This window comes from Protobothrops mucrosquamatus, unplaced genomic scaffold (assembly GCF_001527695.2).
Source record: "Protobothrops mucrosquamatus isolate PMUCROS unplaced genomic scaffold, P.Mucros_1.0 scaffold_182, whole genome shotgun sequence".
NCBI lineage: Eukaryota > Metazoa > Chordata > Lepidosauria > Squamata > Viperidae > Protobothrops > Protobothrops mucrosquamatus.
In genome coordinates, this window is record NW_015386258.1 from 283,203 (window position 1) to 301,568 (window position 18,366).

The window sequence follows — 18,366 nt, forward strand, 5'->3', positions numbered from 1 at the left end:
AACCTAAATTCTATTCTACCACATTATACTTCCACAATTAAAATACAAAAAATCTAGAAACCTAAATTATATTCTACCACACCATGTTTCTTCTGAATATAAACAACCCATCTTCTCCATATTGATAAAAATTGTTCATTCGAGTGGCTCTTCAAAAAAGCCGAAATCTTTGCCATTTCAGCAAGATAGGAAACTTTCAGTCTCCAGTCTCCCATTGTAGGCAAAATTGGACTCTTCCAATTCTGGGCTATCAACAAACGAGCAGCAGTTAAACAATAAAGCATCAGATTTGTTTCTTTTACGTCTAGGTCTTGCACAATACCTAGAAGGAACAACTGTGGGAGAAATATAAACCTTTTTTTAAAAATTTGCTGTAAGTTCCACCACAGTTGTATCCAAAAGGCCTTGATAACCCTACAAGTCCACCACATATGAGAATGCAACAGTTTTATACACCCCTGTTAGTCCAACTAGTATGGGAGGCATACTTAAGATAGTGTAGGACAGGGGTGTCAAACTGACGACCGGAGGGCCGGTTTCATCATACCGAAGCTGTGCCCACCCTATTGCCGGCAATACAAAAAGTGTCACAATACGTCGTGACATGTCAGGTGACGTGACGTGATGAGTTTGACACCTGTGGTGTAGGACTTTTCTTCTTGGTCCAGCTAGTTGAGCACTACTAGTTAGGACAGGAACAAATATGAAGGACCCATCTTCTTTTAGTAATTTATAACTATTTCAACAGTGTCTTCAATATATCAGTCTTCCTTTGGTAATTTTATTAAGGTGCATATAAACTAAAATAAAAGATTTGTTTCCCTTTAATTTCAGTTAAAGAGCTAAGTACATGCACAAATATTTGCTATCAATTGAGCGGATGAAATCTTCCTATAATTGGGATATAGAATTAAAAAAATGAAAACAATAGTATTCTGTGATAAGGAGGGTAGTGTCCAGTATACCAAATGTGATAACATGATCCTCATTAAAGTTTATTATATATTGAGCATCAAATATCTGTGATCTGCGTCCAAATTCACATTTTATGTACATAAAATTTAGAAGCTACTAATCTAGTAGGTGATCTATGTCAGAAAGCTGTTTAGATCAAGTCATAATATTTAGATGGCTCTTTATTCTTATTTAATCCTGATTATATAAAAAGAGTAAAAAACAAATATTGGTTCAGTTATGTTTGAATATCTATTTAATCCACCTAGCAACAGAATTTTCTAGCCGATAAGATAACTATTAAAAATAGATAAAAAGCACAGACAGTAACAAAATAAACAGAAGAAAAAAAGGGAATATAAAAAATATCAGTCCCAAATAGTACTTGAATAGAAACTTCCTGCTTCCATAATAAACATTTAATTATGTAAATATTCCATCAAAATGTGAAACCTGACAACTGATTTTTAAATAAACAACAGTTAAAACACTTTAACATCTGCTATTAATTCTAAAAGGAAAATCATGATGAAGGTACGCTAAGGGCCTATCTAAATAAATTACAATCCTTTTTTAATGCATGGTATGGGTGTATAAGTATAGAATATGTATTGGAAGTTTATGTATGATATACCTGTGTTTCTTTAAAGTGTAAATGGGAATAATTACCTGGCAAAAGAGATACCTTGATAATGGCATAATTACCAGATATTTATAGGTTATCAAGGAATGGGATATTATTTTGTTGTATTAATGATATTCTGCAAATATTTTGTTGTTGTTTGGGAAATATTGTTATAGCAGTTTTGTAACATTTGAATTTGCTAGCTTTTAAATATTTGTGGGAAGGAGTATTGTCATGTAATCTCCATAGTACAAACTACCTATGTCATGTAATTTTTGTGACTCATACAAGTTTTGTCATTGTGCATATAATTTTTGCATATTGAATTCTAATCCACAATTGTGTAAGATTCTTTAATCTCTATTCTGTAGCAGTGAATTATTAATTGAGCAAAAAGCTGAAACTATTGTTTCTAATAGAAACCAGTCTTCCATGGCTCCGAACATTATGGATGTTCTGAATTTTACCACATACCTATATATCCTAATAATAGGGAAAATGTCCAATATACTTTATGCCTGTAGCTGGAACCCACTGCCAAATGTAATGAATTTACTCTGTCTTGTGAAATACTGGTGGTTGCACATTTTATATGAAGACTGCTTTAGCTAATTGTCAGTGAATTGATTAAAATTAGACTAGGTGCATGACAAGACATACAATAGTTCCTTCATCTTTAATGACAATTGTTTTTATAGATTGTATATAGGTAATTTATAATTCAAATCGCCATCTTTCTATTTCATTTAAGAAAGGTATAAATATCTTTTTTTCTTTTTGTATGTTTTAGCACTACTGCTAAAGTTGTTGTTAAGTGTAGCTATATTCTAGGTTATCCCTGTGTATTGTTTTGGTTTCTGCTCAAAAGCATGTACGGATATTTAATAAAATAAGAAATGTTAATTGCATTTCTTTCACTTTAAAATTCAGTTAATTGGTCACATTTCACATCTGTAATATTTTCATTTTTAAGAACTCCTTGAATATTTAAACATGTCAGATTTCCGTACAATTATTATTCAGCCACCAAAAAAACAGGTTAAATCTAGGATCCATCAATGCGCATATAGGTAAAAGGATGTAGAGGGATAAAGAGATAGAAGAAATCTAAGAAGCTCTATTTAAAGATCACTTACTTTTGGGTGCTAAAAGTTCCTCTGAGATTCCCATTCTAGATAGGAATATTTCCAGGGATCACATAAATGTCCCAATTGCTTAATGGGAAGTGAAATAATTATGAAAAAAATGCAAGCAGTTATTTTGAACAGAGGAAAACATCCTATTTGTTCAGACTCTGTGTTTTGTTATGCATAATGATATATATTCAATGTTCTTTAAGTAACACCTCTGAGCTCGCTGTCCTTTCCTTTTGCCAGCAAGAGTATAAAACAAATTTCTAACTATAAACATTTATAATTATTCTAATTGTCTATGCCTTAAAGTATGAATGGAAATCAGATCTATTAACTGCAAAAGAAAATGTTTTGTATTTTATTTCAGTCAAAGTAAACACCTATTTGGCAGGATTTGAAATGCAACAAAACTAATATATAACACATTCAAAAGAATGCAGTATTAACAATGGGATATAATAGGCAAGATACTAAGTAATAGGGCTGTGCAAGGTGCAAAAACAGGAGCTGTGCAAAGTGCACTAATATAAATAAAACACCTCCCTTGAAAGTATTACAAGGGCTGTATATTTTGTAAATTTGATATAGCTGCTTTAAAAGTTGATCTACGGTAGTTGTGTTTCTATGTATATATATATATATTCAGACCCAATTTTGCAAAATGGGATCATGGAAAAAATGCAGAAAGCCAATTAAAACACTTTCTCAACAGTGTTGAAAGATCACCTTTGCAGTTTTCCAGAAAAAAAACATCATCTTAATCTAATTTTATTTATCAGCCAAGAAAGGAACAGTTGTATGAATTTTCATTTCTCAAACATATTAATTGAATTCCAGATTTTAATTAAGGCTTTCCCTAGTTGGCATTATTTAAAAGATTTCTTGTTTTTCCAGTGTTTAAAAACAGCATTTTTATTAACAATTTTGTATTTTTTTTCCTGGCCCCAAACAGTTAGTTAGTTAAGGACCATAGAGTTGGGGACAGCCCCTGGGAGTTGCAAGGGCAAATACTATTGGACCTGCTTCTGTTAATAATTCATATCCCTTTAATTATATTCCATTAATCTCTTTGATCTAGTCAATTAATTTCATCCAGTATCTTCCACTTACTCCAGTTACTTCAACCTTGCCAAGCATAGTTATTTCTTCTACTTCATCCCCCACTGATACCATATGCCCAAAGTCTGACCTACAGGTATTATTTTGAATAATATATACTGACTAGCTCTTTGAGTTTGCAATGGAATATAAATGTGGAGAAAATGTTGAATCACATTAAATAAGTGACATTTTTCTTTGTACTGAAAAGACAGATTTAATAGAACAAATGTAGTACAAAGTATTCATTTGTAATAAGTGTGTCTTCTGTCATGTTAATAATTATATATACTTAAGAATTGTATGTGTATGTATATTAAAATCTCTGTATATGTATCTATAATATCAGGTAGAATTTCAGTTTTATTAATGTCTAGATATTCTGTAGACTTCTTAAAAGTTGTTTAATCTTGTTTGTGCTATTGAATCCTTGTAAACTGAAACATAATATATTAGTATTGCTCTCTGCAAAGATACTAAATGTGAATACTTGTATAAATGATACGAATGTTTTGAATGGCAGCAATTTTAATTTAAGTTTTCTGTGCCTGTTTAAATAAAAGAAGATGCCAGATGGAATTTTCTTAGGTTGGACCTGATTTGATTTGTAATTTTCTTTTCTTTTCAGCCTACACAATGACAGCTGAAGAGACAGTGAACATAAAAGAAGCTGAAATAGTCAAACTAATACTGGATTTCTTGAATTCCAGAAAGCTTCATATCAGTATGTTGGCTCTAGAGAAAGAAAGTGGTATAATTAATGGATTATTCTCAGATGACATGCTTTTTTTAAGGTATAAATTATTATCATATTATTAAATATGCGGCAAAATAAAGCAAACCATTTTTAATCAAGATGCTTTAATCTCTCTCAGACCCAGGGCATTTCCACATGGTTCTGCTTCTTCTCCCCGGTGTCTTTAAACTATTTTGTACAATCCTCTTCACAGCTGGAGAAACAAATACAGAGAACTGGCAAGGAACATTGACACCTGTCGGTGATCTTCAGTGAGCTGACCAATAGGACAGGGCAAAAAAATGTTATTTTATTAATCCACCACTCCAAATTATTGCTATTTTTAAGAACAGAAATTCTTCCACTTTCTGCAAAAAAGAATGAAAGTAATTGCTAGCACATTTTACCTTCCATTTTCAGTATGTATTATATATATTACATTATATATTTGTGAAAATAATAAAGGTGGGATATAAATGACTGAATAAATTTAAAAAATATATGTTTGGCTGCTATCAATAGTTCTGTATTAAAAATCCAATGGAAAACTATAGGGCTGGCATGATAACATGTAACCAATTTTGCAGTCGGTCATTTTCTCAAATCTTTTAATCATAAATTGTAAATTCCTCCGGTGACTGAAGTAAAAAATGGAATTTGATATGTTTCAAATAATGCTAGCGGATAGGCTAGGGAATGGAGCAGATGCAAGTATTCCACAATCCACACAAAAAGAAATAAAAGATATTGCTAGAAGTCCCCATCCACAAGACCAAATTCTTTTCAATGTTACATTATGGGCTACAGTTCAAAGCGAAGATTACAAAATCTATAAGCAATTAAAATAATCTACCTCAAATTTGGTTTGAAACAATTTTTAATAAGATATAATTTGATTAAACTTTCTCTGAATACGTAATGTGTGCAAGTATATCATTATCTTGTACTAATTCTAATAAGTTATCAGAGGATATTTAATCATCTAAAAATAGTAAAAAATATTTAAAGTAATTTTCTTGCCTGCCACCAGCACTTTATAGCATTATAAAATGCAGATTTGTTGCATCCTTAGTTATTTTTGGATATATCTTTCTTTTGGGTTTGAAAAAAAAATAAAAAAGCTATTTTAATTTTTTAAAATTTATATAAACAGTGATATGCACTGGTGAGAAATTCTAATACATTATACAGTGAAAATTTTGTATACAGTTTTATCTTTCCAACTATTTTAGCTGTTGCAATCCTTATCTGTTGGACATTTGCCAAGAATTTATATTGTAGTTACAAATAAAGGGATATTGATATCTCCCTTTTAGCATAGTTTATGTCCAACAGAAAAAAAATATTTTAGAGAGCTATGTATTGAATTGAAAAAAAATAAAATTTCCAGAATGTATTAGTATTTACATTGATACTGAAGTTTTTTTTAGACAAATTTGTTAAATATTGAAAGAACAGAAATATTTACCATATGTTCTTGGACCAGCCTGCAGAGCCTCAAAGATTACCTGCTAAAATGAGGGTATAGTTTTATTAACTGTTTTCAGAGTATTGCATCCTGAAAGCTGACTGTTATAGTTGCAGGTATGATTTACTTATTTGTTTGTCTCTTAAGTCTTAGTTCAATTGTTTTTCTCGTTTGTTTAAAGACAGTTGATTCTTGATGGCCAGTGGGATGAGGTTCTTCAGTTCATCCAGCCTCTAGAGTGCATGGATAAATTTGACAAGAAAAGGTAACGTTTTTTATTGTTTGCAATATCAATAACTATAGATTATATTGAGAAATAAAAAACACTTAGAAAAAGAGAAAGGCTAACCATACTGATGCCAAAAAGATTGCATGAATATAATCACTGGGAGAAATTTCCTTCTCATTACAAAATACCATAACTGCAACCCTGTTCATATGATTAATGCCAGAATATCACAAATACAGGGATATTTAACTAACCCTGATGAATTTTGCTGGTTTGGGTTGGATTGAAAAAATGGCCTGTAAGCCTTTTCAGAGTATGAACACTTTAACTTGTTTCTGAGATTAGCTTTTTTTTAAAAGACAAACAATTATTTTAGTGCTATATATATCTAATTGCCTGGGATCATAAGACCATCTACTAGCAAGCATTGATAGGTTTCTTTTTTAAAAAAAAAATTCACTGTGTGCAACCCAAGTTGGAACTGCTGTACAAAAGAAAAAAAATAATCAAAGGAAATAGGTGCAAGAATGCCCACACAAATGGGTTTATTTTATTTTGAGATCCACTTGCACTCACAGACTTCATACTTTTTAAAAATTAATTGTAGAACATTGATGTATTCAAATGTACTGCCTTTTTTCTTTGACTGCTTATCAGTTGAACTAACAACAGTTAACCTTTTTTATGTAAATAGAAACAGAATAACAGTTAAGTAATGTGTCATTGCTGTGATCAGAAAATTGTAAGGCAACAACTGTACATTTTTTCCCCCAAAATTTAAGGAAAGGAGATCCCTAAGTGCTTTTAATATTAAAATTCATAGAAATTTCTGTTATTATTCCTACTTAATTTGCATTTTTATTTTTTTTTATTCTACAGATTTCGTTACATCATACTGAAGCAGAAGTTTTTAGAAGCCTTATGTGTAAATAATGCAATGTCTGCAGAGGATGAGCCTCAACACGTAAGCTCTGAGACTTAAACAAAACATCTTCATAGTAGAACATAATAATTAATACGTTCTTGATTTTTAGTAGTAGCAAATTCAGTCTTACCTTACCTTATAATGACATCTATCCTTACAGCAAAAGCTAAGTTGTACTTAGTACAACGATCCTCAGGCACAATTTTATCACAAGGATTGAATGTTGTCATGCTAATGCTGGATTCCCTCAAGTCGGACTAAGAAAATCTTGCTGATAGCAATATCTTCCTTTGGACTCTTATTTAAGTGTCTCTGATTACTGAAATAAGACAGGCAGTGATTTATAGTAGGCCCTTTTTATTCATGGGACTCTTACTCTGAAATGTTCTCCCTAGAGAAGCTTAAGTGACATGAAATCTGATGTCTTTTATTTCATAGTTAAATTCCTTTATTTGTCTGAGCTTTTTAAGTTTGAGGTATGATTTTAATATCATGAAACAGAGGATTGGAAATGCTTCCATTTCTTATTTATCAGTGACTTTAGTTCTTATTAGTTCTTGGCTGCCTGTGGCCTTCCGAGTGCGCTTCAAGGTGTTGATTATCATCTTTAAAGCGCACCATGGCATTGGACCTGGTTACCTCCGAGACCGCCTTCTGCCACAGATTACCTCCCACCGGCCGATACGCTCCCACAGAGAGGCCCTCCTCAGGGTGCCGTCAACCAGACAGTGTCGGCTGGCGACCCCCAGGGGGAGAGNGACTGGCCTAGGGGTATTTTAAATTGGTTTTAACTAAATTTTAGTAGAAGCGGCCTATTTAAATATTTATTTTTAATCATTTTCTTAAATTTTGTATTGTATTGTATTAGTTGTTTTTAAACTGGCTGTAAGCCGCCCTGAGTCCTCCGGGAGAAGGGCGGGGTATAAATATAATAAAATTCAAATTCAAATTCAAATTATTCCTTAAATTTGACTGACAACGCAGAGTATTATTATTATTATGGTTAATCACATAGTCAGCCGGATGTTCTGACTGGATTTGGCATTTTTTGTCCACCTATCGAGTCATTCCCAAGGACCCGTGTATAGGTAGACGTGGATGTTTGATGGTGTTAGAGGTATCACAGGATGTAAGCTATTCCAATTTTGTTTGTTTGTTTGTTTGTTTATCATATGGTGATGTTACATTAGCTAGGTCGGAGACCACAAATAACTACAGAGCAGTTATTTGGCTGCCTTAAGACTGTTAACTTGTTTGGTTCACTCTTAAGCACTATCCACGGTGAACCACAGGGGGTGAGCTAGCTCCTCCCCAAGCTATTCCAAGTAAAGCTGCCTTTTGCAATTGACTGATTGTGAATTTGTCAATGCTGATGGTGTTCAAGTGGTGCTTCACAGTTGTTTTGGGATTGCACCAAGGTGCCTATTACTATTCATACTTTATTTATTATTATTAATTGGATTTTTGGGTAATCATCTATGAGACCTGTGGACTGACTGAAAAAAGTAATGCTCTTTTGCATTAAAAAAGTAGTCCAGTTTTCTTAATATAATTTTTTTCTTTTATTCTTTCCTATTCTGAAAGAAGTGCATTTCTTATAAAATGGTTTTCAAAGTATCTATTTATTTTATTCTTTCCATACCACAGAAAGGCATGCCAACTGATTTAAAGGTCATGCCCCTCTAGGTACAGTAGTCTTTTATCTCTAAGCATTATCCATTCTTTAAGCCATGTTAGAATAGTTGCTTGGTAGTATAATCTCCAGTCCGGCAGTACAAATCCTCCACTGTCTTTTACTTCTTAGAGCATTTTCACTTTGATTCTAGTTTTTTTTCCTTGCCAGATAAATTTCAATATTATTGTATTCAGTTCATCAAAAAAGGCTTTTCTCAGCCTTACAGGGATCGTTTGGAATAAAAAGAATATTTTTGGTAAGATACTCATTTTCACTGTTGCTATTCTCCCCAACATTGAACGTTGGAAGTTCTTCCACTTTTCCAAATCCAATTTTATTTGTTTTAGCAGTCTTACATAATTATCTTCTTTTACTGTTACACATCTTGCTGTTAAATAAATTCCCAAGTACTTGACTTTTTTTTAACTATTTGGAGATTTGTTTTTATTATTAGTTGATACTTTTGTTTTTCTGTTGTTCTTTGTCAACACTTTAGTCTTTTCTCTATTTATTGTCAGGCCTGCCACTTCTCCAAATTTGTCTATTCTCTCCAGAAGTTTAGTGCTTGTTTCCAGTGGATCTTCCAGTATAAAAACCAACTCATCTGCCAATGCTTGTAATTTATATTTTTCATCTTTTATCTCCAGTCCTTTAATTTCTGTATCTTGTCTAATGTTTCTATTCAATACTTCCAATGTTAGTATAAATAGTAATGGAGATAATGGACACCCCTGTCTTGTGCCCTTTTTAATGTTGAAACTTTCTGAATAGTCTCCATTTACAATTATTTTAGCAGTCTAATGTAATGAAATTCTCCTGGAGGCTAAAATACCAAATACATGGACTGAAGCCAATATTACTTTAATACCTAAAGAGGACTTTGATTTGACACAAATAAAAAATTACAGACCAACATCATTATTAAATGTAGACTACGAAATTTTTGCTTCAATAATGGCAGAAAGAATAAAGAAATTTTTGATTGAATTTATACACACAGTTCAAAATGGTTTCTTACCTAAAAGACAGATAAAAAATAATCTAAGAATGATCCTTGATGTGTTAAGAGTATTATGAAATCCATCCGGGGAAACAGATAGCTTTAATATTCCTTGATGCACAAAACGCATTTGACAACGTAAACTGGCAATTTATGTTTCAGCAGCTTGCAGAAATGAACTTTGGGAAAAATTTTATAAATGCAATTCAAACAATTTATTGTAAAAGTAGTCCAGTTTTAATACCAGACATAAAAAGTATGTCTATAACAAATTGCTTTAAACTTGGTCTAGAAAAATGTATAGGAGAAAGAAATACCACTAATTACATAGGAAAACAATACAATGCACTATATTGTATTGGTGTGGTCCAATAAATATCTTTAGCAGAGGAAATGAATTGCAGCTATGTTTAATTGCATTGTGATAAAGTGATATTTTTTCCTTAAATAAACAAAAATGCTTTTTCCCTGCAGTTGGAATTTACAATGCAGGAAGCTGTGCAGTGCCTACATGCTTTAGAAGAATATTGTTCTTGTAAAGAAGATTATAGCAAACTGTGTTTACTACTCACATTGCCTCGTCTGACTAATCATGCAGAATTCAAGGACTGGAATCCCAGCACCGCACGAGTTCACTGTTTTGAAGAGGCTTGTGTCATGGTGGCAGAGTTCATTCCTGCTGATAGAAAACTAAGTGAGGCTGGATTTAAAGCAAGCAATAATCGCTTATTTCAGCTTCTGATGAAAGGGCTGTTGTATGAATGTTGCGTTGAGTTCTGTCAAAGTAAAGCAACAGGAGAGGAAATTACAGAGAGTGAAGTATTACTTGGAATTGACCTTTTATGCGGGAACGGATGTGATGATTTGGACCTTAGTTTGCTATCGTGGCTTCAGAATCTGCCCTCTACTGTTTTCTCTTGTGCTTTTGAACAAAAAATGCTAAATATTCATGTTGACAAACTTTTAAAACCTACAAAAGCTGCCTATGCTGATCTTTTGACACCCCTCATCAGCAAACTTTCTCCTTATCCATCCTCACCCATGAGGCGGCCTCAATCTGCTGATGCTTACATGTCCCGTTCCTTAAATCCTGCATTGGATGGACTCTCCTGTGGGTTAGCAGGTCATGATAAACGTATCACAGATCTTGGGACAAAAACATCTCCCATGTCTCATTCCTTCGCTAACTTCCATTATCCAGGAGTACAGAACCTTACTCGTAGTTTAATGTTGGAAACTACAGATTGCCATAGCATTTGTGAAGAATCACCTGAACGGTAAGTTGTCCTCAACTTTACATATTTATGCAAAGAAATTTCTTTCTGAAATTGTTTTCTCATAATAATATAAATATTTAAATTTCTTTTTCCTTACAAGATTGCATAAATGTTTAATAACTGTAATAGGGGACAGTGCATAGCGATCAGTAATTTATTGATTAAATAATTGATTAATTATTAAGTATTATCAATGCATAGGAAGGTTTGCAGTTTAACAAAGAAAGCCATTCTGTACGTCTAAACAAAAAAACACTATACAATTTTACAATCAAGGAAGAAGAGAGGTAAAGGTCACTGAAAGAATATGGTAGGGGATAGGAATCAAAATAATTTAAAATCTGGAGAAAATCTGTTCAGTATAGCTTGCAATAGTTTATAGAAAGAATAATAACAATAATAACAACATGCATAAGATATAGTATCCGAACCATATGCATTTCAGCAAGAATAGATAAGTAACCATTGTCAGATCATAAAGCTTTAATAACAATATATCAAAAGGTGTATATAGGCTAAATTTTCTTTAAAGCTAAAGTACCATTAATGGCATTAAGCGGGAAATTTGCCATGCCATGTTTGATTTTTGGAGCGTTCTTCAACCTAATCTTTCTCACCTGTTTTTCATCCTTCTCATACAGAGGCTAATCTGAACTGTGATAAACTATTTCTCCCATCCTATCTGGCACTTCTAGTTCTTTCCCTAGTGGATATCAGTTAAAAGCATTCAAGTGGTATATTCCTAGTACAGCAGTTTAGTTCTTGGGTAAACTACCACCATCTGTATAGGAATCCTCCTATGGAAAACAAGAAACCTCTTTACTCTCAATTTAAAACAGTATGGATAGCCTGATGATTGCACCTTGCCAGTGCACTATATTTGAGACTAGGCCTCAGTGCTAAGTGTAATATACTGTATTAATATGCAGTGTTAATAACATAAAATCAAAAGTATACAACATAAAATAATAGTATTACTGCCTTCCCTTTCCCCAATGGATATGTCTTACATTTCCCCTCAGTAATAATTCTTAGTTAAAAATTTTCTCAATCAGACCTTAATTTGTTTTCTGGGTGTCCCTCCTGGCCAGGCATTCCATGTTTTTTACCTTATGCTGCCTCTCTGCTCTGGTGCTGAAAATCCTCCCTGGCAAACTCCAGAGAAGGATTTTGAATCCCTAAACGGAGAGACACTCATATATGACCCGTATCTGGTCTCCCAGGGCCTTCCCCATAGACCTTAGGCACCTCACACTTCTTACCACTGATCATTTGACAGGGAATATGTTAGGATTTTAGGGGCCGCCTGATTCACCAGCCTGAAGTGGCAAAAAATGATACTGCCAGGAAATTTGTTTTCCTCCCCTCAGACATTACTAGCTGGTGGAAAATACCAATCACTCAGTCCCCTTCATATGCCATGAGACTATGACTAGATAAGACGGATAAGTCTTAGAGACTTGGACTAGGTAAGTATGACCGATGGGTACACCAGTAGGGTTAGCCATCCATCAAAGCTTGTTCAAAATTTGCATAGTGCAGAGGGTTTATAAATATCTAATAGCTATCAGGAGGTATTGTAGGGTAGCCGAGTGAAGCAAAAGGGGGCAGACCCACTGCACAGTGCAGCCTTTTGGTCACACCTACCATTATTGATTAGGTCACTTTCAGAACAGCACTAAATCTGTGCTCAGAAATAGTTTGACCGACATCGGGCAGATGTATTATGATTGGTGGATAGAGGCAAGAGAAGTCTCTTCCCTCGCTCTTCACCTTTTCAGTGCTTATCAACTTTTAAGGGACAGATCCCACTTTCAGAAGGATCTCTGAACTGAGGGTATAAGAGGAAAGGCCAGTTTGAAGTATCTGGAGTTTCCTGTCCAGACTAGATCAGACTTAGATCAGAGGGCTGCCCATACCACTAGATATGAGCTCATACCACTAGATACAACCAATGAGAATTGGACTAATCCTGTCCCATAGAAGTCACCAGACCATATCACTGAATGGAGTATGAATGAGTATGTCCTTGGCAAAAAAAAACACCGATTTGAAAAACTGAGGAGGATATAACTTGTTTAGGTATAGGTTGAGGAACTGGGGTAAGTGTTGGTATGAGAACCTGGCAGAAAATAACAATTGCCAAAGCATGTTTGCCCTGCAATTCACTCAAATGAGGAAAAGCTAAGAATCATGGAAACACAAGAGCACAGAAACAGTGAAGGAGGAGGAGGAGGAGGGGAGGAGGAGGAAGAAGGAAGAAAAGAATATGTTTTTAAAAGACATAATTTTGCAGTAAACCCATAAAACTAACTGAAAGTAAACTGCAATCCTATATGTAGTTTATGGCAGATCGGTGACTGGTAACTCTACAAATACATAGATAATTTACTGTCAAGAAGCTAATTTTAAAGCACTGCTGCCCAGCCATCAAATATCACATTGAAAGTAGGATTTCTTGGCCTGTAAAATCTGCCAGTTAGCAACTGAAGTAGGAAATTGAATCCCAGCGGCATGTGCCCTCTTAAGACACATTACATCGAAATGTTAATATGTACAGAAGAAAATTCACAAATATTGGCTAACCTGAACATAAATTAAAAATGTTTGTTTCTTTGCACTTGTTGTGGTACAATGTTCTTTGTTTTTGTAAATCCAAATAAGTGAACAGAACCCAGATCAGATACCTACTGAGGGACTGACATTCTAGGGATACAAGGGAAGCTGATCTGGAAGAGGTTTTCAAACTGTTCTAGTTGGAGCTATATGCTTCCTCTCGAAAGAGGAAATGTATACTGAGCAATGCTCCTAGGAAAAATCCTGCTTACTATGGATGGGTAGGGTTTACATTCAGAAATGTTCTTAATTTGATAGGGCTGTTATTTTTGAAGAAAGCCAATCTTGTCATAGATAGAGGTAGTCCTCAGTGTACGACCATAATTGAGCCCAAAATTTCTGTTGCTTAAGTGAAACAGTTGTTAAATGGGTTTTGCCCCATTTTATGACCTTCCTCGCCACTGGTAAGTGAATCATTGCAGTTGTTAAGTTTGTAACACAGTTAAGTGAATCTGGCTTACCCCATTGACTTTTCTTGTCAGTAGGTCACAAAAGGTGATCACATGACCCCGGGACACGGCAACTGTCATAAATATGAACCAGATGCCAAGCATCTGAATTTTGATCATGTGGTCATGGGGAAGCTGTAATGGTCGTAAGTGTGAAAAATGGCCATTTCACTTTTTTTTAGTGCCACTGTAACTGTGAATAGTCACTAAATGAAGCATTGTAAGTCGAGGGCTACCTGTATCTTGTTTGCTTCAGTAGTGGAGTGTTGCCAGAGAGTCATATCAGATGCAGGTAGAAGAGTGAAAATGATTTTGTCTGAAAACAATCTTCCTGGTATTATCCTGAAGGCTTTTTCCTCAAGGTTTCTGATTTTTTTCTTAGTATGCCATTTTAAAATATTATTATAATGTACTTCAGAGTTTTTTTTATAATGAAAGATGCAGAGATAGAAATGCCTTTAAAAACAAAATGTATACACATATCTACTTAAATAGGGCAAAGCAAAGAACGCTTTGTGGTTCGTCCAAGGCATCAGCCCATCTGATTGCTTGAAGCATCTCATTTTTGTGAAGGTGCAGAGACATCTCTTCAAGGCGCTCACCACTCTGAACATTTAACAGCTAGTTATGTGGAAAGCCTGTAGTTTAGGTACGGTAGAAGAGCAGTCACTATATAATAAGAAATTATTAAAGGGTAATCAGAGAGCAGCGTTTCTTATCCAAGGTTTCTACCGTATATGTTAAAATTATTATGGGCAGTTCTATGCCACAAGCCACAATCCAGCTCTCTGCTATTTTCTAGAGAAGAAAGCCTTTTAATGGTTGTCCTAAGAGAGAATCCTACCCAGTTCCAACTTCGTATTTTACATGCACATAGTTTATGTAATTTGCACGCTCTGTAGTGTAACGTTTTCAGTCATTTTAATTGCGTCTCTTGACCACCTGTCCTCTCAGATCAGCACAATACACGTGTGTGGAGGTAGAAGTAGGGAAATATATTACTATTGTAGCTATATTAAGCATTTTCTACCTGAAGTTTAAATGTTAGGGCTTGTGGTTTTGGCGTACAGTTGATCTATTTACCTCAATATTTGAGCTATATTTTAGAAACAAAATAATACTAAAAAAAAACAAAGACATGTTTCTGGTCTCTGTATTCATAAAAGATGTGAAACTCCTGTGGATTCCCATAATTCATCTGGCAATGAGACGGCACACCAGAATTCGTTTCCAGAAAAAGAGCCAGCAAATGGAACCCAGAGTCAAGGACCAACTAAGCCAGAAAAAAATGAGGTATTTTTAAAAAACTTTCAAATAAAGGCCTTCTGAATATTTTGGTCTATGCTGTACTGATCAAATTGGACCTGATACTGATCACCACAATACAAGGAGGACATTGAGGAATTAGAAAGTGTAGAGAAGAGCAACAGAGGGGGGTTGGAGTTAAATCTTATGACAAACTGTTAAAGTAGTGGCTATGTTTAGCTTAAAGAAGAGAAGACTACAAAATGGAGTTTTTTCATACTTGAAGGGTTGTCACAAGGAAGACTGGTGGATTTATTATCCATAGCTTCTGAGGGTGAGGCAGGAAAGTCCACAAAGGGAGAACTTAAAGAAAATTTTCTTCCCCATGAGAGGAACAGCCTGGGTTCAGCAATCGTGGGTGCTCTATCATTGGAAGTATTTAAGGAAAGGTTTATGGGATGATAACGAGAATGCCTTTCCTGGGCAGACTTTGGACTAGCAATATTCCAAGATCCCTTCTAACTATACGATTCTATAATTCTTTCCTTGATGTTTCCTTTCATACGATACTCTTATTAATTTTATTTCACATGGATGTAAAGAAAAATTGAGGTCGAAACTATATTTAAATTGTGTCCTGCACCCAGTCCCAGTATTTAAAAACAGTTTTATTTGTAAGGGAGTGGAAATTAAATGTATTTATTCATACGCAGGGTCAATTTTATTCACAACTGAAATTTTGCCTTTAGTGCCATTTATTAAATAGGACTACAAATAGTAGTATAGGACATTTAAAGGGGAAAATGTGTCATTCAAAAAACTGTTTGGATTTTCCAAGTCTTTGGTTGTTGCAGCCCCCAGTATTTCTCCTTCCTTCAAGGTCATTCAAGGTGCATCTGACTTTTGTTCCTTATTTTCTATAACCCCATCTTGAAATGTTTGAGATGCTCTTCTGCCCTCAGAATGACATGAATCTACCAAGCATAGAAATCTGCAATAGAGAAGATTTAAAAAAAAATCCCCTAAATAAAAAAGTATTTAGCCTAGTCTTTACTGAAATAGAAACAAGATCTTTTTTATAGAAATTTGAAAAGTGTACATTTATGTGATTTGAGATTAGTTCAGCATTTGTGGTAGATGATAACATGAAGGTAACCAATTAGAAAGACGCCCTCTCCCTTTGTTTGAAGGCCAAACAGCGAAGGATAAAGAACACAAAAATATAGAATCCAAGGTTGCTTCAGCAAGATTTTAACATTTCCCCCTCATTTTGTACAGAGCATGTACAATTGTTCAGTGATAGTGTTTCCCCTATTTTTTAAATCTATTTTTTAGCCAAAAACCCAGCTTAATAGCAGTAGCCCTATGCCTAGGAAGAAGAGAGTGATGCTTAGGGCAGAACTATACCTAGGTTATTCCTTTTGGGTAACCGGGCATGCATGGCACAGCTTATGCAGCATAGCTGTCTCAGGAATTCTGGGAGTTGAAGTCCATGAGTCATAAAAGAGCCGAGGTTGCCTACCTCTGGCTTATGCTATATGCTTGCCTAATTTTGGAGAGGAAGAAAACAACTGTGAACTTAGCAGTGGGAAGGAACTTGTCCAATGTCCTTCCTTTACTTATAAAGTGATGGTAACTTTCCAGGTAAGACAGACAGGTAGCTGGCATGAATCAAGAGTTATGTCTAAAGATGTTTTGATTATCAAGCGCAGAGGTCTTCAAACTTGGCCCTTTTATGACTTGTGGACTTCAATTCCCAGAATTCCTCAGCCAGCGTGCCTGGCTGAGGAATTCTGGGAGTTGAAGTCCACAAGTTATAAAAGGGCCAAGTTTGAAGAGCCCTGATCAAGAGGCATGGCTGAATCTCTCTTTGAATGTTATTTGTTTACTTTTGGAAGCATGTGGAAGCATACAATATTTTTTCAGTTGTTTAGGCATGAGCAATTCTGTTTTCAGTTTTTCCTATTTAGTTTCCTTTCTGACATTTCTGCAAATACTTTGAAATGGGAATAAGTAACTTGGTTCCCCTGCAATCAGTGGACATTGTGGAGGGATATTTAGTGGCTACTAAGTTACAACATTTGCATTTCAAGATGTCCAGCCATTTTCTCTCCAACAACTTATTTTAAGGCTAATCACACAACATGAAGCTACTGACTTTAACTATTTGTACAGTATGACTGTCTGAGATGGGTTGATTTTACATTGTGCATGTCTGGTTCTGATTTTGGTTAAATTTAATCTGTTGTGTTTACTTAACTAAAAGTTAATTGTTTTGTTTTTTTCACAACTATAGGGTATACATAGATGCAATGAGAATGTACAAAGATCACCACATATTTATTACTATACTAGCTGTACCTGGCCACGCGTTGCTGTGGCTCAGTCTGGTTAAATGGAAAAGAAAGAAAAGAGAAAGCGCACGTTTGTAATATGTTTAATTTTACAATGCTTGTGGGTATGCTTTTACGTCCAACAGATGGCGCTGTTTTTCAAAAAAAGCATATTTTTACCTGTCACAGGTGTGACATCTATTATAGGTATATAAAAACATGTGCGTATTCGAATGCAACATTGTGTCAAAATTTCAAAGCAATCGGTGAACTTTTGGAGATTTAAGATTTTGAACAAACGAACATTTACATTTTTATTTATATAGATTGCATAAAAATCATTCAAGTTTATGAGGCAAATAACTCTAATAAGAATATGATGGATAGTGTTCTGCAACATTTAATTTTATTTAATCTTTTTTAGCTTCGAGATTCAACAGAGCAGTTTCAAGAATATTACAGGCAGCGGTTACGATATCAACAACACTTAGAGCAAAAAGAACAACAACGGCAATTGTATCAACAAATGCTATTAGAAGGAGGAGTTAATCAGGAAGATGGTTCAGATGTACAACAGAATCTTACAGAACAGTTTCTTACTAG

General features: G+C 34.5%; 1 protein-coding gene across 1 annotated transcript in view; it reads left to right on the top strand.

The window, feature by feature from the left end:
* WDR47 (WD repeat domain 47) overlaps positions 1 to 18,366 on the top strand; it is a 40,872-nt gene that overhangs the window by 5,623 nt on the left and 16,883 nt on the right. Inside the window, exons 2-7 of the mRNA XM_015823943.1 lie at positions 4,439 to 4,604; positions 6,196 to 6,279; positions 7,123 to 7,207; positions 10,318 to 11,120; positions 15,352 to 15,478; positions 18,188 to 18,366. Coding sequence (XP_015679429.1) covers positions 4,447 to 4,604; positions 6,196 to 6,279; positions 7,123 to 7,207; positions 10,318 to 11,120; positions 15,352 to 15,478; positions 18,188 to 18,366 — 1,436 coding nt within the window. The 5' untranslated portion in view covers positions 4,439 to 4,446. The remainder of the gene's footprint in view (positions 1 to 4,438; positions 4,605 to 6,195; positions 6,280 to 7,122; positions 7,208 to 10,317; positions 11,121 to 15,351; positions 15,479 to 18,187) is intronic.